Below are 22,399 nucleotides of genomic sequence, written 5' to 3'. Positions count from 1 at the left end.
AACTAAACATATCCGTCTTTAAATAAGATCTTTCAGTGCCAGACGTCCCAACCTAAAATGAGATTTAAAAGCGAAAAAGCCCTAGAGCAAAAAAGCAGATGACAAGTATGGTGTCTAATTATCGACACTGGTTGTTTGAAAGGTTGTGAAACTATTCTTATCACAAATGCATTTTGGTCAAATTGTTGTTCATTTTCCCGCTCATGATAAATGAATCATCGAGCATACAGGGTATGAGAATTGATCTTTTACCGAGGGTTTAAAAAAAAAAAGAAAAAAAAGGTTTATTATTTGCCCTCGGTAAAGGATCAATCTTTGTCCTGAGAAGACTTCACGCTGCCACGTTATTTTTGTCAACTGAAGTCGCATGGAGTAAAGTGAACATGAAATTTAATTTACTACGGATTTACTCATAGTTCCTTGAATGCGAAAACTATAAACAGTTTTCATCGCTTTCTTTACCCTCACTTCTTCCAAATCAACAATCAGACGATCAAATCCTCGAATTGTTGTTAATATTTAGCAAGAGTCCGCAGCATCAAAAAAGCTGCTGCTCTTATAAAATTGGCGCAAAAACATGACGCGCTCTTCAGTTAATTTATTTCCCACGTAAATCGTATTTCGCATAATTATGCCATTCCGCACGCCATTCCACATACCATTCCGCAAACTCTTTCCGCCTTATACCCTCACCGACTTTTGCTATCTAAACTGCTAAAAAACGCCTCATAGCCCCATTGGGATTTCCACCTTGCTTGTTCTCTTTTGCTATTTTGGATATGCGCTTCCTGTAGACAATATATGTCAAGTTTCTTTTGCCGAAGCCAATTAAAGACGTCTTTTCTTTTTTTTTTCATCTGCTAAACCTTTACAATTCAATGTCCCGATCTTCAATCTGTTAATTTTATCCTCACTGAATTTAAATGTTATGATATGTTAATCTTGCATACTTATTACAACGCCAAAGGGTAGAATTGATTTGCTGGCACAGAGCAAACGCTACAATAAATATATATATTTGCATATGTAAGACTAAAACAGATTGAGACTTATCAATCCAGAACAAGAACAAACAGACACTAAACAAACACAACAAGTAGCGTCCTGTTAGCGATTGCAGCTTCTGGCTTATAGTAATGATGTCCTGTGCTGCGACTCGCGCGTACTAGAAGTACTTAAACAAAATGTTAATAGCGACATAATTATTAGATATGCTATTCTTGAAATTAGCTTTTACTCAGTAACACAGGCAATGACTTAGCTTTTTCCATAGTTCAACCCGATTCTTGAACCTGACCAGCCACGACTAGTTGAATGAATGGGGCCTTCTGTAGATACTTTAACTTCGCCTACTTTTGTTGCTGAAAGGGAAGCTCCCATTTCTTCTTGAGAAGTCGGCCTCTAAGCTTCGAGAGCTCTGGTGGTAGATCGACCATCACTCCATAACCTGATCCTTTTGGGAGCTTCTTGGCTAGATTAAGAATGTAATCCCGCTGTTGCAGGTCGACAAACCTGACGATGATCGACTCTTTAGTTGCGTCTCGGCTTCCTCTAATTTTATGGCACGCAGCGAAATTAATATTTTTCACTTCACCTGGATCCATCTTGAGTGTAGTATTGAAGAATTCTTGAATTTTGTGTCTTGTAGCTTCAGAAGTTTCTTTTAACTCCCCGGTTATACCGTGAAAAATGAGATTCCATTTCCTGCCCCAAAGATTCAGGGCAAGAAGTTCGTCGCGTATGGACTTGTCGCGCTTTTCAGCCTCTTCTATTATCTCGGGTATCGTACTTTCCTTCATCTCCAACTGCTCATTTTCGAAGTGTGACATCGCCTTCTCCAATTCCACGACTCGGTCGGTTGTTTCCTTGAGTTTCTCACGAGCCTGGCAGAATTCTGCTCCTATATTTGTGTGAAGTTTCGCGAAGCATTTCGAGATGCCCTTTAAGTCTTCGACCCTATAAAGTTCTTCGAGTGAACACGTGTCAGAAGGAGTTTCCGACATTTTCGCTTGAAAAGCTACCAATTTGCTTCTTTCGGTCTCTCTAACCGACCCAAAGTGCTATTACAATGTTTTTTCGCTATTTATGTGGTGGAATACGCGCGGTCTAGCCAGAACTATGCGGAGCTCTAAAATCCACGTCTATCCGCCATCGCTGACCGCTGACCTCAGTTTAAAACCGTCTTGGTTAAAAGTTTCAAATACGACGACGTTTCGACGTTCGCTTAACCGGCAGAATAAAGACATATATTACTGTTCATAAAAAGCTCGGTTAAAAAGCCATGATATATGGGGACAGCCCTATAGTTAACAATATGCTCTAAAAATTTCCGTCTTCTTAGTTTGCACGTCTTGTACGCGCTCTAATACAGTGGTAGTTTTTGCACTGTTTATGACTATACAGGAGAACCAGATCTTAGCAAGAACCTTTGGATTCCCAAAACAACTCGAGGGCAACCACGCAATTTTCAGAGATAATTAATCAAAAATAATTTTCAAAAGCATTAAAATGATAACAAGTATGGTATTTTTTCTAAATTGAAGCTTTAAATCACTTTTAGTCACGCTGTACGCGTGTGCGTGTTCATGCGCGTGCACTGAGTGCGCTCGTAACCTACACACGACATGACTCGGATCACGCGTCAGCCGAGGGAATCCAAAACAGTTAACGACTGGACGAAACCCTGAAACCGGTATTCCACGAATTTCAGCAGTTTATGGTGAAAGCCGTTATTGCAAGAATACATTCAGATTACTCCCGCATCGATCAAGAAAATTAAACCAACAAAGAAGTAAGTTTTGTCGCCAATACAACGTATTCGCGTTCCTTTTCGGTAGTCACCAACCAAGCTACTGATGGCTTATCAGTCATTTAACGAAACCGTTCGTAACGGTTATTTCATCTTCTTGTGCTGGCCTTGGAAGCTTTTAGTTTTTCAAAGGAATCGAGTTAAGGTTTCCTTTTCCCTTTTGTGCATTTTCAAGGAAACCTTTTTTTGCTTTTAAAATCGTTTGCGCACAAATATCATTTTTCGGTTCCCGCGGTTACAACAACTGAAAGCGCGAAGGCAATTTTCAACCCACGTTTTTGTTGCTACTGAGATCACTGTACCGAATGTATTTTTTTTTTTTATTGCAACATGTTGCTGCAATTTAAAACTGAACAAATATCGTACCAAAAATCATAGCCTGCGTGCAGACGTCCCTTATTCGATCCTTTTTTGAATGCAACCAAGGAAGTCGGAATTGCACGCAGGTCACACAAATCACCGCTATAACGTCACCTCAATTTGAATGAATTCATCAGAAAACAAATCTATATGTATGTGTTGTTTCTAAATTCAATTACAGAAACGATGAAATACTATAGAATTCCGAGGAGACTGGTTTGGATATTTCTGGTTATCATTATTCTTGCGATGTTCCTTAGCACCTTAAACAGTGTAAACAACTTGGACGGGACGAACAAGATTGGAAAGACTGGATCGAGCAAGAGGGAAGCGAAGATTAACCACAGGAACACCAGGTTAAATGTGATCATTTTGACTCACATGAGCTCAGGGTCCACGTTTGTTGGAAACGTATTTAACTTGCATCCAAACGTGTTCTATGTTTTAGAGCCGCTTCGTGAGTTAAGGATGTCAGTTTACGGGGATCGTGATTTGGGTGAGTGGAACGTCTTGAAGGGGACAGCAAATGACGCATATCGCCTTGAATTTTCCAACCTTCTTCAGGAATTATTCACGTGCAGCTTTCATGGGAAAAACACAGTCGATAGGGTTTTTCCTGAATGGATACGCAAATCGGAGAGATTTGACTACCTCGCTTGGAGAAGCTCTACAATGCAATTTACCGAGGGATCGATAAATGAAGCTTGCAACTCACGCGTACGAAGAATTACTGTCTCCAAGATCATGCAAACACGACTTCCAGGAAGAATTGGGATACGTGAACTTCAGCGCGTATGTAGCTCTGAACCCAACAAGTTTAAATGTTTAATAATACATCTTGTTAGAGATCCACGGGCTGTTTTATCACCTCTAATTCAACGACAGTTCTTCTTACCTAAAGGGCCGAAGAAAAACCTGATTGTTACAAAGAACACATCTCGCATAGGAAAGAATATAATCATCCGCAATGCACGTATTTTATGCTCCCAAGTCGCAGGAAATTTAAAATACGTGAATGCAGAATGGGAAAATTGGTTCAAAACACGCTACATACTCGTCCGTTACGAAGACATTGTTAGTGACTTGGTTAAATCGGTGCAATATATGTACAATTTTACTGGTCTCCCTTTGGTTCCTTCCATCAAAAAGTGGATTCACAAAGGAGAACCTCCCGTTAAATCACGAGACGATATATTCGTCATATCTAAAACAGATGTTGACAGAATAGATCACTGGAGACTTCTTCTAGACAAGTCGGCTCTACTGTCAGTGCTTGAGGAGGTGTGTGGGCCGCTTATGAAGCTGATGGGGTACATTTCTATTCAAAATAATTCCGATCGTCATCTAAATGACACTAAGCAGAAACTCTGGACTGAGGAGATACCATTCCTTGAAAGATTCCGTACTTGATTTACCATAGAGTGCGTAGCGCAAGTGTATTTCTGGAAAAAGTTGAAGATCGAACTATTAGTAGAAAGGAAAATTTTGATTGTCAGCCGAGCTGTTATCCCCGTAAAAGCCACACTTAAAAATTTCAACCATATAATAAAACGAATGAAAGTATATACTGCTCAGTAGACCTTCATTGACACGGGTGGAACCATGCACGTTGTGCATGCAATTAACGACACCTCAGAACTGAGTGATGCTTTTCGGCCCACGAAGTAACTAGTCACCCATTATTTTATTCTGAGACTCAAATGTTTAAATCAGGCATCAGTCATAGTTAGACAGAACCCCTGAATAGTTTTTGATTCACATCTTTGATCAAATTGCCACGATTAGTTTTTCTTAGCCCTCATTCACCAATACTACAAGGGCGTTTGGATTTCACTGAACTACTTTGATCTCTCGAGAGCTGCCATTTTTTTTATTTTTTATTTCATTTTTTTGTTTTGCTCGCGAGGCTTCCTCAGTTGGCTACCGTGGGTTTGTTCGCGTGTGATGTCTTGGGGAACGCGTTAAGTATAAATACTACTGTAGTAATTAGTAAGTTAAAGCCACCTTGAGATTTTCCATTCCTTTAACCTGCATTTGTAGGCTTGCGTTCTCCCAGGCGTGCCTCTCATGAAGGTTGTACGCAAAAGAATTTTGCGGTTTGTAATTTGTTCATTATTACCACCCCTGATGAAGGGTTAAAATAAAAGTTCAAAACGTTGCACATAATGTTATAACAGTTCGAACTAATCCCATGGCCACATTTTTATCAGCACCTGCTGATTTTAGAAACAACCTACAATCTGAGACGTTAATCCTATTGGAGACTTCACAGAACATAGCACAGCATCCCTTACTCTTTATGCAAAGTAGAAAAAAAAAAAAAAGAACATGTTGAAGAACAACATTTCGGCGCGCAGCTCACTTCTCCCGTAAAGGCATGGATCGAGTCTCTTTTGGGACTGGCACGACTGGCACGGAATTAGTAACCACTCCTGCAAATGGCGGCTTTGTGAGAACTTTGCGTATCGAAGTCTTTTGGCAAGTTTTGAGCTTTTTATGTTTCAAGATGCCGCGAAAGGTTTGTATGTAACTGTATATAGTTTCGTAAACAGGTAGAGGTATCCGCTGATCGTGAGATACAGAGTGTTGCTTTCACGTTTATGCGAACAAACGAGGGAGTATGTGAGTAAATTTTAGACCTCGAGTGGCATGCGTAAAGAAGCTTATCAACAAGCTTCGAAAAGTATTCTCGATGCTGAAGTTTGCCTATTAATTATAACTAGAAATACGTGACTCGCAAAACCTCGCGAAGCTGGGGCTGGGTGGAAAGCCCTCTTTACTCGTATTGTAGCATCAAACGAGGAGATTAATAGGCGCATAAGATTTTTTTTTTGATGAGCATGGTGTTTTCGTAGTTCCACGGGCTAGTTTGCGGTTGAAAATCTATTTGTGACGCGACGCAATGTACAACGGGCGTGCAGCGCTGCCGTGTTCGATGAATTTATTTCCCACGGAAAATTATTTACCGCGGCCACAAAACGTGTAATTTCTTTAATGCAATCTTTCACGAAAAAGATTTCTAAAAGAAAGGGAAAAGATTCTGGAGAGATAGTTCTGTATCCAGTGAATATTGATAAACATTGCAGTTGAAATTTGATCATGCACGCGTATTTTTTTCGATGTATGCAAATTTTGCTCCAGACGACGCCAGACAGTCTGACGTCATTGTGCGGACACCTTCAAAGATATAAACATATACACATATATATATATAAATATATTTTTCGCTCGAATTCGCGCGGCTAAGCTCCGCTCGGGCCGGCTCGGCCCGACAAATTTATTAACCTAGGCTCGGGCCTTCGGCCCTCGCTTCGCGAGGAATAAGCTTACTATTTTATTATGGTTTGAAAAAAATTGCAAAGTGTTTGCCAATGCACGACAAGATCTATTTGCATCTCTCTTAAACCGAACATCGATCGTCTGTGTTATCAATGCTTCGGTTAACGTATTATTCGTCACAGTCATCTGCTACTGGATTTGGCTTTGATGAAAGAAAGTAGTAGTCCTGGAAGTACAGTTACCTTGGCGAACTTTAGGATTGATGAGATTTAATATCCCAAAAATCCCAAAACTGTGAACACTACAATTAAAAGTTTAAAAGACTGAAAATAGGAAACGAATCATATGAAAAATCAAGGGGAGGGTGTCACTATTTGTTTGTTTAATACATTTCCTGTGGTACAGTGTAGGATGTAGGAGATCTCATCAATTTTGATGGTTAAAAGTGAAAATAATTTCATTTCACGCTTAAAAATTAAATCAAAGTATTCACATTATTGTTATCCACTTGGTCACAACTGATAACAAGTTGAATAACTTTGTAGAGATTAAAATGGTTTTACTATGTCTTTACTACACATAGTCAGAAAAAGAGGGAGCAATAAAAAATAACTATGATGAATTCAGAGTACACTGTACCAAGGATCAGTGGTAAATGCTTGTGAAACTCTCAAGTCGGTTCAAGCACATCACTCAACTTATTTCCCACACATGTTTAACTCTCTTCTTTTTTTAATTTTACAGAGGAAATCAATAAAAGGAGAAGGAAATAAAGAACCCAAACCTGAAAGTGAAACAAAAGAGGAACAGCAGAAGGAAGTTTTACCAAGCAAGGATGACAGCACTAAAAGCATAGGAGAAACAGTGGATAAACCAGTTCCCCAGCCACCCGTCCCTGAGGATGACTCAGAACGATACTTTTCTGCACATCAAGTTATTGAGTACCAATGGCCTCCTGATCGAACTGGCGAGTTCTACCTTCTGCGACATCATGTTTGCCAGTTCTTGGAAACTGAGGGCCTGGAGGAGAAATACCCGGGTGAGCTATCTTACTGTGATAAATGTTTACAAAATACATTTATAACAGCTCTTTTTACATGTATTTATAATTATTAATATTAGAAAGAGTTAGATTTGCCTTTATGGCAAAGGGCAAACATGAGATTCACATTTACATTGTATGTTTTCTTGAAAAAAATGAGTACATAGACGAGAATAGTGCAAAACAATTCTGGCCTTTCATGCTATGCAAAACTACACTTTACTCAATTTTACTGAGAAACTGAAAATAGCGAGCGGCAAATGAAGGATAAACATGGTCACAGTGCATGGTGATTTGATCTGCTGTTTGATCTTTACCGTAAACATAATAATTTCTAAATCTCTCTATTATCATATGTTAACAGGAAATCTGCAGTTGAATTTCAAGCCATTGGTACACAGCTACATGTGCATGTAATCACTACATTCCCAGTCATAATTAGTAGTGCGTGAAACACTTCATGAAAGCATCACATAAATAACCCCTAAACTGCAGACCGCATACTGCTCCTTTCCCCTCCTGTTGCATTTACAGGTTTTATTCTGGGTGGATGAAGGCCATCAATGAATTAAGAGGAAAGAAAACAGCTACTATTCCAACATGTGTGACCAGAATTGTAGTTATTTAATTAAATTACTAGTAATTTAGTTTTGAAATTAATTGTTACCAGTATTACCAAAATGAACATTGTTAAGTTCCAGAAAATATCCATACTCCCCCCCACAGAAGGTTTATTGTTTTGCACTCCCTTTCTCCCCAGGAAGTTCCAGTTTAGCTTCATTTTTTGCTTCTAAAATTTTGACTTTAAAGAACCCCTTTTCCCTAGGAATTTCCAATGACCTTCCAAGGGGTGGGTATGGATTTTTTCTGGACTTCCACATTGCTGCCAGTGAGAAAATCCTTTGGCATGTGCACAGCCCAGTTCCTACTAACCAACTATACAAAAGGAAAATCAATATCTTTCTTACATATTTTTTTGCATTGTGATCTACACAGTCATGTATTTTTTTATATTTTTTTCTTTCAGAGCTTGAAAGTCACATTGTGAGTGGGGATGAGAAGCTCTATCTCAAAGAAAAGGGAGTTATAAATGATGAAAATCAAGGTATAGACTGCTTTATGTCTTTTTCTCTATCAAAATATAAATTTCAGTTGTGTCATTGAAAGAATAAGCGGGCAAGGAATGTAAGACAAGAATGATTTTCTCCTCTCGCCCCAATCCCTTCTTGTTTGAATCCTTACATGTAGCTTCTGTGATTGTGCTAGGCTGGTTTAATACTCAACTAACCCTAAGAGAAAAGGGGGACTGCAAGCAGTCTACATGGTACTAAAGAAGGAATCTACATCTGTCCTTAATACTTCTAGCAAGCCCACTTGTTGAGTAACATATATGTTGTAGGTTAAAATAAATCCAGTTTAAAATGATTTCGACCTAGGTTGATTTGTATTTTCCTTTGTTAAGATTGGGTAATTTACATCTTAAACAAAGGAAAATACAAATCAACCTAGGTTGAAATCATTTTAAGTGAAACCTGGGATTCATTTTAACCTGCAACATATACATGTAATAGTCCTTACCCTGTTCGTGTTAATGATAACAATTTCTTGCCGTTACTCACTTCAGTGTATACTGTACAGTTCTTTCTGCTCTCGATTGGACATGTAAGTGGAGGAGGATGACCCAGAGGTGGGGGGGGGGGGGGGACTCCATGGAATTTTTGGTGGGGGTGTTCGGCTCGATTCTCCAAACCCTGACTCTATTTCAGACCAAAATATGTAATTTCTGATACCCTTTTTCAGACATACCCATTTCTGTAAAATCTATACCCTATTTCAGACCAAAACAGAGCAAAAAGCCTTCCCTTTGGCTCTGCACATTCCTGTAAAAATTGTAGGAAAGCGAAAAGGAGGAGGACTGGACAGAAGAGAGACAATAAAAAATGAAATGACAGTATAGCAAAAACATAATTAGGAAGACCAAGTTTCTGTTGGGTTCTTGACTGTTTATTCAACCATTCATGTTATCAGAACTAGTAGCATTCAAGTCAGAAGACATCTGCCAAGTAATGATTGATGGATTTCCAACAAAATACCAGGTATAGTCACAGCTCATCCTCGGAAACCCAGGTACAGATACAGTGTATAGTGGAGAGTGAGAAAAAATTGAAAATGGGTGCCCAATTTTTTCCCACCTGTTTCCAATTTTTCTTTGCCTCCACTATCTGCTTTTGGGTTTCTGTGCAGCTTTACCTGTATTTCTTTTTTATGTTTGTTTCTTTGTAGATGAGTTGTAGTGTTACAAAATTTTTTAAGGTTTCATTTTTTGTTGGTTGCCTGTCCTTTTAGAGGCTCATGTGAGCATTGAAACTTGATGCTGATAGATTAGAATAGAAAAGAATAGAATAGAATAGAATAGAATAGAATAGAATAGAATATAGAATACATGTAGAAACTTTATTACCATGTCAATGCTTTATAGCCTGGGAAAATCCCATACAAATCTTGGAGACACAAAACAAATAGATACTAAAAAAGACAAATTGCTTCAAGGGTTAAATTTTATTATGATAACATCACTCACCTCAGCGTATGGTTCTTTCTGCTCTTGATGGACATGTACGTCCATGTAAGTGGATTAGGATGGTTAATGTACTTGTGATTGGTTTGGAGTCTGTTGAATTTTGTGGTTGAAGATTGTTTCAGGTGGGAATCTGAAAATGAAGAATTGTGGAGGTGGATGGTAGGGTTAGAGTTTATATGTACATTTGTACTGTACAGTACACTGTAGATCAGTTTTGGTTCGCAGAACTTTTATTTCAATAATTCTCCTTCTGTGGATATTTTTTCAGGAGTACATTAGAGTAACTCATATTAAAGAGCGCCAAAGACTCATAAAAAAAACAGAAGATGAGAAGGTATGTCAGTGCATGTACACAAATAATGTCTGCAAATTAAAGACAGAATTTTTTTCAGTCAAACGTCTGTACTCTATTTTTGCCGAGGATTTAGCTGCTGTCCGTATTATCGAGATGTTCGTTATAGCGAGGTGTCCGCAAGGCGAGAGTTGACTGTATAAAGTGTTACAATTACATGTATAATTTACCTTTGCAGAACATTCTTGTACAATAATTCCTTACTTATAAATAGGCTAATTGTTCTTGCATAACTTTTTTATGGCCTTAGTTACTTCCTGAGTTTCGTAGTGTAAATTTCTTCAGCTCTTAAATAAATTATATTGTGTGTAAAACAATGCCAAAGATATTACAGTCGAACCTGTATATAACGGCCCTGTATTAAGCAGCCACCCTCTATTAAGCGGCCAGTTTTCAAAGTCCCTTTTTTCGTTCATACAAACGCTGACATTGTTACCTGTATTAGGCGGCCACCTCTAGTAAGCGGCCACCCTGTAGCAGTCCTATGTTTGTCTTTCTTTGTTATTTTAACCTGTATTAAGCGGCCACCCTTGAATGGAAACTAAGCCATATCATGATATGTTATTTTATGCGGTATTTTGTTGTGTTTAAAATGCGATCCAGCATCACTATAAAGAAATAACATGTACAAAGCTACTGTAAGCTGATACTTTAATATCGTTAATGCTTTTCAGATGTCCGCACTGTGCTGAAGTACAGTACCATATCACGAACGCTAAAAAAGTTTGTTTTGAATATGCTTTACTCTTTAGCAAGAAATTAATCTTTAATTAGCTTGTTCTTCAGCCATGTGACATTGAACATTGAGCGTAACAACTATGAAATGACGGAATGAGATATTTTGTTGTGAACTGTAAGTCATAGAAATAAAGCACTGTACACCGTAGAAGAGTAGAGGACAATTTATCTTTATTGCATAGTACTTTTACACAATGTTACGTATATTATACCATTAAGTTACAAGTTGGCACTGAACTTTAAAGTATTGATCACTTGAAAGAGTGTTGATTGTCCTATTGTTTCCTTGCATGAAGTGTTTTAATACGCCATTAAAATTGACATTAGACGACGCCCAGTGAGTATTTTTAGTGATCCTGTATTAAGCGGCCACCTGTATTAAGTGGCCAGTTCCTCAAGTCCCGAGGGTGGCCGTTATATACAGGTTCGACTGTATTTGAAAAAAAATCCATTAGTTTTTGTTGTCATTCACTTTCAGAAAGCACTTGAAAAACGAAAAGTTGCAAACTACATAAAGCGTGCCATCAAAGATGTAGCAGAGTTTAATGCACAACTGGCACAGCAGAGAAGGGAGGAAAGATGCTCCTACTTTGATATGCAGACTCAAGTAAGATTGAATACTATCAGTATGAACTGAACTGAACTGAACTGATGACTTTATTTTAAGAGGGTAGCACTGCACATGTCGGTATTGGTTAGTCAATCAGTTAAACCTTTGAATGCCAAGTATGTGTGTTCTCATGTACATATTTACGATTAAGTTACTGTTGAGGGCCTATGTGTAATATGTTCTCAAGTTACATGTACGGCATTAGCTGTTTTGTACATTTCTATGGTTGTTCAGTGGGGACTGACAATGCCTATGACACTTTGTGATACCTCACTTTGTGAGATCCAACCACATGCACGAATAAAACAAAAACCAATAATAAATTGGTATTAAAATTTAAAACAAAGTGAAATATATATTTTGCGGGCATACAGATCTAGAGATTTGCTTAGTTTATGCTCACATACATAATATTCCCTCCTCTGCAAAGTCAACTTTGCCTGCCATGGGTAATTTTCTCTTTTCATTTGATGTTCTCATAATCAAGCAGAACCCCCCCCCCCCCCCCCCCTTCCCACCCCCTCAGTTGTTTTGGTTGTAATCCAGCACCAACCATTATTTAGAATACAGGAATAATTGGATAGACACACTGAGAACTGATGGTAATATATTTAACCAAGTTTTGGTGTGTAACAAGATAGCAATGTTCTGCACAATACAGTATTTTGGCTCTATTACAGAGTATGAATTAATGCATCGATATTAGGCAAGTGCTGTAAGCTACACATACGTAGTTGCTCTTGTTGTGTGCCTTTAGTAATGGAGACTTTGTGAAGGTGAGAGTTCCTTCTGTACATATACATGTACATTATTGTACAAGATGTCCAGGGTATTTTCAGTGTTCCTGTTTTGACTGTTCAAAGAGGGTTCTTTGTTTCAGTGACATCTGTTCTGTAGTTACCACTGAATAATCATATTACTAGAACAGTCTGTTGTACACTTAATAATTATTTACAATAAATCCTGTATCATTGCAGATAATCCATGTTCCTACAAATAAGACCACAAGGTTAACAAAGCACAGTACTAAGCCAAGTTTGTATCCAGTTGCTCTTCTTCCAGGACAATTCCAGGAATACTACAAATGGTAAATAAATTATTGTACACTGTAACAGGGATATTGTGCTGAAATTGTGGAATAAATTGGTGAAATATATACATAAAAATGTATAAAAAACATGTATACAGACTTAACAATAAATTTAAACTTTTAGTCAAGGAAACCAAAATACAGTGGAACCCCATTAATAGGACCACCTTTGGGCTGTGGAAAATTGGTCGTAATAACAGGGTGGTTGGATTAACGAGGTTGTAACACTAAGGAAATAATTGGAATTTCAATTCGTTGTGGCCAGCCAGTTGTAAAAACGAGGTGGTTGTATTAATGAGGTGGTCTTAAGGCAGGGTTCCACTGTATGTGAAAGGATCCCTTGCAGAATAAGGCAAAGAGGACATCAAGATTTGCACCTCACACACCCGAGTAAAGAATAACTGATATCAATACACCTACATGTACAGGATGTATGCATACAGCTCATGCGTCTCCTCGATTTTCAGTCAACAAATTGGTGGCAGTTTTCTATTGTCTACATGTATACTCTTATAGATGATAAAATTACTTCATAAAAAAATGTTCGAAACTCAAGTGGAACGTTTCAGTGCTAAGTGTCTTTCTCACAGCTTAGCAGAAAGTCTACTTTGATCCTTATTCCTTTGTATTAATTAAAGGTATGCTGCAGAAGAACTGAAGAACTTTCCACTCGGCACAGTGCTGGAGATGCCAAAACCCCCGCTCCCTCCAGCTCCTTACATCCCCCCACAAAAAGAAAATGAAGAATCAGAGGAATCAGATGACATTTCCTTGCCAGTAAGTTTAGTAACTGTTGTTTTTATCCTTTACCTCCAGTTGTACTAACATTGTTGCAGTTTACAAAAACATGATGATAATAATTTGGTAGAATTTTCACTTGAGAAAAGGAAATAAGAAATGTTTAAGCAATTGCAGCACCATTGCCGAGGAGGCACTACTCAGTAGGTTCCATTAGAATGTTCTCATCTACGGATTCAAAAGTTACATGTAGAATCACCTTACGCTGTTAGAGATTTACATGTACAGTGTATGATTGTACATTGTGTATGTGATTTTACATGAGTTATATAGGGTTAAATGTAATTTAACTTAGTTAACGACTTGGAGCAAGTTTGCTCCTTAGTGGCGTAGCGAGGCGTTAGCGTTTATTGGCGTATAGTTTGAGCACGGGTGGCACATTAGCATTTGGGCGTTTGTTGTTACATTACTGTTTGGGCCTGGTTCTGGTCTGCAGGCAGTTGCTTGGCCAGTGGTATTCTCTTGCAGTTTAGGTGTGCTCCTTTGCACGTGCTCGGAAATTTACTCTACTCAGCGTTATTCGTGGCGTGGCTAGTTTATCGCATTTTGTTGGGCTTTTGTTTCCCTCCCTTCCCTCCCAGTAGTGTTACCTTGTTATTGTTTGGGATTGGTGTTGGGGTTGGTTAGGGTTAGGGTTAGTTTGTTGTCTTATGTACTTATTATTTTTCCACTGAGCTTCTAGTCTCAGTGTGACGGGTGCTAGGGTTGGGGCTGGGTTGCGGGCGGGGCTCGTGGCTGGGTTGTGGGTAGGGCAGGCTTATGGGGTGTTCTACCTACCTGGGTTTGGGTTGGCGGTACCAGCCCCTGGCTCTTGGGCACCCAACCTCCATTTGCGACATAGGCGTTAACGTCTGTTTAAAAAACTTGAGCTGAATGCTGTCTGGCATTGTAAAAATTTTTTGTACATGTAGCTAATAGCCAGTGAAACTGAAGGAATAGTCTGTAAAGGTTGGGTCTGCTTTCCTGCAAAGAAAGACTCCAGCAAAAGTTGAGTGTGAAGAAATGGGGATGCAATAAATGGACTGAAAAATGCATGGTTACCCCAATTTTTGTTTCCAATAGACCTTGCTAAGATCTTCTTTTCCTGGACAAATTGCACGGACATAACTTTTGACTTAGTAGGCACCGTCCTTAAGGGGGAAGTATCACGAAAATTTGATGTCATTTCAAAACCCACAAATGTTTATTTGACAACAGAAAAAAATGTAATTGTCTTTTTTTGCTATAGATTATCTCCCCAGTGCAATAAAACTGTCAATTAGTGCCTCTGGCCAGAGACAGAGTAGGCCGGTATGGATTGAAACTTGAAAAATGTTAGGCTAATGTTTTTCGTATTTTTGTTTCCAAAATGTGCTAGAACAGTGTACGAGTTGTTCCTGTCAAGAATTGTGTTGATTTCTCTCCTATCGTTGTTCTAGAATTATTTTGTAGCAAAGTGTAGGTGTTATTTCACCATTTTTAATAAAAGAGGTCAAAAACCCCATGATACTTCCCCTTTAATATATCAGAGTTTCTGGGATCATCCCGAGATGCACAGAACATATGCGCAATAGCAGAAGGAGGCACCATACTTAAATCTGTTAAGAGATAAATTATGATCTGTTGTTTATCAGGAATCCACTGCAGATGAGTCTGGTGCTGAGAGTTCAGAGGAAGAAGTGGAAGAACCACCTGCTAAGAAAACACCTGGCAAATATAAAGTAAGTTCATGCCGAAAATTAATTCCGTCGTTCTACGGTAAGTTTGTATTTTTTTTTCAAAGGTGCTGATCATTGCAGACAAAATTTGAGTATTTTTTTGTTTCAATTTTGTTTTATTTAATTATTGTGTTATTTATTCATGTATAATTATAAGCATGTGCTAATAATCATAGTTGTCAGTTTGACTAACTTTGGTTGGAGTTGCCCCTCCCATCCATCCCCTTTCTGCTTACTCTATTAGCACCTTCGTGTCGTCCCCAACAAGCTTGCTTGTCTGTGGTGACTTTCCCATGACTAAATGCTAATGATAGGGTTCGTATGGGTCATGGAAAACCTAGAAAGTCATGGAATTTGGTAATTTTGTTTTTCAGGCCTGGAAAGTCGTGGAATTTGTGTAATTTTTATTTTTCCAGGCCTGGAAAGTCATAGATCTGTTTAGTAATGGGTCATGGAAAGTCATTGAAAATTATGTTTATGGAGAAAAAATCACTAAGAAAGCATTATTGAGGAAAAAAGGACGAAGATAAACAATTTAAATCGGAAAAGGAACCAAGAAACAGACTTTCACTCAGTAGAAATAAACACTGCACATTTTGACGGTGTAAAATGCGAAAGCTTTGTCATGAAAAACTTGAAAAGGTCATGGTAAAGGTTATGGAAAGTCATGGATTTTCAAAAGCCCAAAAGAGTACGAACCCTGAATGAGTATGCAAGATGGATAATGGACTGCCGTATTTATTTTGTTGTGTTTTTGCCTAAAAAACGCATTTCAGAAATGTAATTATTGAGCCATATTTTCATATTAATCAATTTTCTTTCCTCAGCCTCCAAAACGCCCCAATGCATTGTGTGGAATTTGCCTGAAGGGTTCCGACTCAAACAAGAAGGGATTGCCTGAGGAACTGATCCACTGTTCCCAATGTGAAAATAGTGGTAAGTCTCAGTTCAGTACCATTCGCTCCAAGCTTAATTTTTTTTAGGCTATTTAAATTAGCAACCTCCACCAAACAAACAACAACAACAACAAAAAAAAAACAGATGTAGAGTTTTAGTCATAAATGTAAAAAAATATATATATATTTTTTCCTTGTGGTCAATAAACTCAACCCACATGACACCGAGCCGGGAATCGAACCCGGGCCAAATTGGTGGGAAGCGAGTGCTCTCACCACTGCGCCATTCCTGCTCCTCTACCCCCAGCAGTATGTCACTGTTTCCATTTATACACCTGGGTGAAGAGAGACAATGTGAAGTAAAGTTTCTTGTCTAAGGAGACAATACTGCAATGAAGAGACCAACCAAGCCTCGAACCACTGACCCTCCGATCGACCGAAAGTCTGACGCGCTGCTAACCACTAAACCACCGCACCTTCAATTGTACGTGTAAAAAACTATTGATGTATTTCTACCTATTTTCAGTTATTTTTCATCGTCCTCTCTGTAGGTCATCCTACTTGTCTGGACATGAACATGCAGCTGGTAGCAGTGATCCAGTCTTACCCCTGGCAATGCATGGAATGCAAGACTTGCATCATCTGTAGGGACCCATTTGATGAGGTAACAATGATTGAGCTCTTGTGATCTTGTTTCTGTTTTGATACAAAGTGGGTTCAAATGTACCTTAAAGAATGAGTATACATTAATTTTGTGCGTATTGGATACGAGTCTAACTATTTGTGTAACTTGAAGTGAAGTCCATGAGAAACATGCATTATTGCAAGTACATGTACATGCATTACTGCAAGTAAGGAGGTGACATGGCCTTCTTGTTAGGGTGCCTGACTTGTAATCCGGAGGTCCCGGGTTCAAGTTCCGCTCAGGGACCCGTTTCTCGAAAGTCCCGTAACTTATCGGGCCCGTTAAGTATATTTTTAAATGTTTTTTCGCCGATTACACAGTGATAAGAGACATGGTACCTGGCCAATGTTTTCATAGAATTATAAATTTTAAAATTTAGTATTCAAAGCTAGCAAAAATTGACTTCTGTTAAGAAACATTTATCACTAAAGACACTTTCCGGGCCCGATAAGTTACCAGGACTTTCGAGAAACAGGCCCGATCACTTAGATGAGCCTGCGAGAAAGCTCTCTTTCAGGTCTGCCGCGGAAGATAGCGCGAGCGGCGAGCGAAGCGAACCGCGAGAGGATTGGGGTGGTGCTCTCGCGGCTGACCTAAAAGAGAGCTTGCTCGTAGGCTACACTTAGATTTGTTTCACGGTAGCCCCGTTTTCAAATCCAAGGCCACGCTTTGTAAATAGCCAACTGGTTTGTCTCCCTCCAGCTGGGATTTTTAACAAATGTTATGTTCAGTGTGTGTATTTATTTCACTGATTTATGTTGTCTTCCAATTAGCACTACAGTGTTAAATACTTCAACATTTAAATAAAGTCGTTTATTTGCGTTGTTAACTTGCACCGAGGGAGTGAATGAGGTTGTTTAAACTCTTTGAAAGTGCTTGAAAATGATAGGCTAAATTGGAGCGACCATTTGAACTCGGTCTATTGAACTTTAATGACATCTTGAACGGATTCAAACTATTGAAGAGCACAGAGTAGTTGACCAGGCTACTTGGGAGTTTAATACAAAATGAGAGCGAGAGTGAGTTCTTTTTAGGAATTTTGTTTTTTCTCCGGGCCTTTACGCACCTATAAGCACTGCTGTCCCTTGTCCCACTCGGACCACTACCGTACTTTCATCGATGTATATACCGGGCCAGCTTCTCTCGCTCATTCTTGAGTTGACTCCAAAACAGTCCGTATTTTTTGCGTTGATCGGTCATACTAACGCGCGCGAAAAGTACAGTATCGAGCGAGCGAGAAAATGGAAGAGACACTAGGGAGAGACGCTGGCTCACGCGCGCGGGTCCACGCTTTCGGCGCTGTGCGCCTCGTGCGTGGAGTTCGCGCTTTTGGTAGTTTGCGTCTACCTTCATGAATTTCAAGAGACAAAAGCGACTTAGTCTCGTTTCTGTTAACTGGCTGCCTGGCATTTTTAACTCTTGGGTTCCCCCATTATTTGTGTGTTACATTGTAAATGCTTTTTGTAGACTCTGGGGTAAATAAAGTATGTTGTTGTTAATGAGTCGATTTATGTGTTTGTTGACAGGACAAGATGTTGTTCTGCGATGAGTGTGATCGTGGTTACCATAGCTTCTGCGTTGGACTCAAACAGATTCCTGTTGGTAAGGATGAAATATAAGTTAATAGGCCATTTTCTAGCTGCTGTGAGCCTCATTGCGAAAGCGAGGCTAAGTGCAAAGCTTTTCATATGATAATTAGTTTTGTTCGCACATGAATGAAAACTAATTTGCAGAACAAAAACTTTGCACTTAGCCTCAAAACAACTCAGAAAAGGCCTATTAAAATATAACTTGTTTGCCAAGTGTTCACAAGTGCTAGGCTTTTATTTGTGTGATCACAATTATTTCCTCCAAAGTTAGATCCTTCTTGTATAGCATGGTAAACGGTTTTCATCTTGGTGCCGCTCAGTGGCTTGCATTTGAATGACATACTTTTGAATGTTCAGACTTAAACTCAAGTTTTGAAATGCTCACTTGAGCTAGGACAGTCAAATGGACTGACAATAGAGATGACAAGTTGCCCGTTCCGGAGTCCATAAAGGGACTGGGCCCTAGTTTACAAATATTCAAATTACGTCGTATGTAGAAATGAACCCCCTGGTCAGAAAGATCACATAAAAATTAGTAAGTTTACACAAGTTTGGTTATGTTTCATTCCATAAAAATGTCTTTAATTCTGCGATGGCGTCCCCCAAATCCATACAAAACAATAATTTTTCCGATTTTTGAAAGCCTTCTACATGAACCTCAAACTTGATAAACTGACTAACTTTAATGTGATTTTTCTGGTGATGGAGTCCAATTTCTGATTAAAGGAAAATTGAAAACTCGTCCCCAGTCTCTCTTTGAAATTCGGAATGGGCAATAGTCTCATAGCTCTTACAGTATTACTCTCAGGGATAGCTGGGATAGGGAACCCGTCGAAACTTCAGTGCGCGCGCTTGAGAATCGAGTGTCACGAGGAGACACAACCTGCGGGAGTTGATTTTCCTTCTTGTATTTCTGAAAAAAGTAAGAAAGTACTCATAGTCTACTGGCCAGTGGTTGAATCGCAACAGTTTAAACATTGCGTGGTTTCTGGGGACGAAAATAATGCTATCTCGTCAAACGTTTACTGGAATAGAAACTTGACTGGGCTTGATCAAAGTGCATGAACGCAGGTATTTAGAAGTCATCCCAAGCACTTGAAAGCCTAGACCAAACCGGGGAAATTATAACTCAATACATAATTATAGGAAACTAGCGTCTATTTGATTCGTCTGCATTGGTTCGGGGCTTAATTGTTGCATGTTGTTTTATTCGTCAGGTCGTTGGACATGTGACAAGTGTGGTATGTGTGCATCCTGCTTAAAACGATCACCAGGCGAAGGATCCGCGTCGAGATGGAAACATGAGGTTTGTGCTGCAAGCTGTTCAGTCTTGTGTGTGTACAGTGTTCTCACGGCGGCCATATTCTAGGAGCGAAACAATAGAATGATTTTCCTTTGGGAAATATATTTTTATTTTTATGCAAATATCTTTTATTGTTTCGCTTTTCCAACATGGCCGCTATGAACACACTCTATCCAGCAATAAAAAATGACAATGACATTCAAACCTCACTTTTTCTTGTTTATCTAGCAATGCTGACTCTTGCTAGCTGAATATTTCTGCATCAAGTCAAATTTTAAAGCAAATAAAATTTTATCGGTGATGCTCATGAGATAGGTGTTGACTTCAATAACCCTCCTACCCCAGACAAAGTGGGTCCTCTTCCAACAAGCTTGTTATGACCATTCCCTTAGTATCATAAGGTATGAGGGCTTTATGCAGCCTGGCTGTGTCTGTTTGTTGAGTGTTGATGTGTGTTTTTTCTGCTCTGCCGTAGTACACCAAGCCGCGTGACGGAGTAGAAGCACAGTTCCTACAAACTCTGTGCACTGCGTGTTCAAGGTACGAACACTTTTCTACTTTCTTTACAATAACCACAAAAATGTAACTCGATTAGTTATATTTTATGTTATATTCAGGGATTCCCACCGTACAATCCTGTACAGTGAGAATTGAATTTCTTGGGATCACTCAAATTATCAGTGTAATGTAATAGCTCAAAGTTTACTATCTTTTCTTTGTCCTTAAATTTACTAGTATTTACAATTTAAGTTATATTTCACATCTTATTTTGCTTCCATAATCTTAAATATTTAAGTTACCCTTCTTATTTCAGCTAGTGTTGCAGTTACAGTGCGACGCGCCTAACGGTGACCACCCAACAAACTTTTTTTTACAAGTTAGCCAATCAGGATACGCGAATTTGATTAACGGTCACGCCTCCTTGCAAAGTACAACGGGCAAGTGATGCAACAACGAATTATTGAAAACATGTCGTTTTGTATTTTATGACTAACTTGTAAAAAACAGTTTGTTTGGTGGCCACGGTAAGGCGCGTCGCACTGTAAGTTGAAATCTTGTTTTTAGTATACCGTAATATTTGTAATTTCTTTGTTTCTTCTCCCCCCTCATTGGTTAGTTTACTTCTTGTGGGTGGAAGTAGTTTTGTATTAATTTACTTGCTTTGTAATATAATAAAGCTTTGTTGTTGCTGTTGTTGTTGTAATTTTTGCCGATTTTGCCTTGTCGCAGGTTGTTCAGAGCGGGAAACTTTTGTCCAGTTTGTTTAAAAGTTTATCGCAACGACGAGTCTGACTTGCCAATGGTTTGCTGTGACATGTGCGACCGCTGGATTCACACAGGTTTGTCGGACTTTTGTTTGTTTGTTGTTGTTGCTGTTGTTGTTGTTGTTGTTGTTTTAACCTTCACTCTCCTCTTAACCGCATTTTGCAGGGTAATTAACAGTCCAAGAGAAAAGAAATACATAGTAATTAGGTGTTTGTTAATTACAACGTAGCCTTCTCTTAAGTTTTCGTTCACAGACGCAAAGTTGGAACCACTTTGTATAGCATAATAAACAGCACCACAGGAAAGTACTGCTCAGTAGCTTTCATTTGAATGGTCACACTTTACGACACGATCCATAGACTCAAAAAAGCTACTGAGCAGTACTTTCCTGTGGTGCTGTTTATTATGCTATACAACATGGTTCTAACTTTTGAGTCTGTGGATGAAATCCTAAAGTGTGACCATTCAAATGAAAGCTACTGAGCAGTACTTTCCTGTGTTGCTGTTTATTATGCTGTACAAGATGGTTCGACTTTTTTGAGTCTGAGCATGAAATCATAAAGTGTGACCATTCATATGAAAGCTACTGAGCAGTACTTTCTTGTGATGCTGTTTATTATGCTGTACAAGATGGTTCGAGCTTTTGAAACAAGACGCTGTCACAGACTAAGGAATGTACAACTCAATATCCTTATTTTGAAATGTCGCACCTTGGAATTTCATCCACAGTCTTGAAAGTTAGAAAACACCTTATACAGGAAAATAAGACGATAAATCAGAGGAGATTTCCGCTCACAGATTGGATTTTGAAATAAATGTGATGGTATATTTCAAGCCTGGTGAATGAATGAGAATGATGTATTATTCTAGAAAGTGACACAGGTATACTCGAAAAAAGGAAATCCGAGTGCTCCTATTAGGAGTTGAACCTAAGTATATTAATCAGAAGGTCTTAGGTCCGACTCCTAATAGGAGCACTCGGATTTCCTTTTTCCGAGTATGGCTGTCACTTTCTAGAATAATACATCATTCTCAGGTTGGATTTTGTGTCCCCAGATTGTGATGGCATCAACGAGAGGGAGTATGCACAACTCGCCAAGACGAAAAGCAAGTACAGCTGTGTGTTGTGTCGAGGAGAAAAAGAAGAAAGAATGGATTCCTTTCACAGAAAGAATAGAAACAAGACTAGTTAAACTATTAGTATAGTTACATATTTATTTATAAAACATTTAGCTTCCTTACTTGCTAAGTTCGAAACAAGTTGGTGTCTTTGACGGCGTAATAAACAAATTATTTAGCAGAAA

The 22,399-nt window shown here is 38.8% G+C and overlaps 2 protein-coding genes across 2 annotated transcripts; both read left to right on the top strand.

Moving 5' to 3' along the window:
- Positions 1 to 2,743: 2,743 nt before the first annotated feature.
- LOC146484870 (carbohydrate sulfotransferase 3-like) lies at positions 2,744 to 4,746 on the top strand. Its single transcript, XM_085104354.1, has 2 exons — positions 2,744 to 2,791; positions 3,430 to 4,746. The coding sequence occupies exon 2, from the start codon at positions 3,551 to 3,553 to the stop codon at positions 4,577 to 4,579; it is 1,029 nt and encodes a 342-aa protein (XP_084960480.1). The 5' UTR covers positions 2,744 to 2,791; positions 3,430 to 3,550; the 3' UTR covers positions 4,580 to 4,746.
- Positions 4,747 to 5,597: 851 nt separating this feature from the next.
- LOC146484869 (PHD finger protein 10-like) lies at positions 5,598 to 22,399 on the top strand. Its single transcript, XM_085104339.1, has 16 exons — positions 5,598 to 5,687; positions 7,193 to 7,487; positions 8,518 to 8,595; positions 9,519 to 9,586; positions 10,340 to 10,405; positions 11,640 to 11,768; positions 12,749 to 12,858; positions 13,500 to 13,638; positions 15,273 to 15,359; positions 16,184 to 16,292; positions 16,804 to 16,916; positions 18,464 to 18,539; positions 19,744 to 19,832; positions 20,305 to 20,369; positions 21,060 to 21,169; positions 22,152 to 22,399. The coding sequence occupies exons 1-16, from the start codon at positions 5,676 to 5,678 to the stop codon at positions 22,286 to 22,288; spliced, it is 1,683 nt and encodes a 560-aa protein (XP_084960465.1). The 5' UTR covers positions 5,598 to 5,675; the 3' UTR covers positions 22,289 to 22,399.

The sequence above is a fragment of the Pavona decussata genome, unplaced genomic scaffold (genome assembly GCF_977016875.1).
Source record: "Pavona decussata unplaced genomic scaffold, jaPavDecu1.1 SCAFFOLD_29, whole genome shotgun sequence".
NCBI lineage: Eukaryota > Metazoa > Cnidaria > Anthozoa > Scleractinia > Agariciidae > Pavona > Pavona decussata.
The sequence above is the reverse complement of the archived record's forward strand: the minus strand, read 5'-3'. Positions and strand labels throughout refer to the sequence as shown.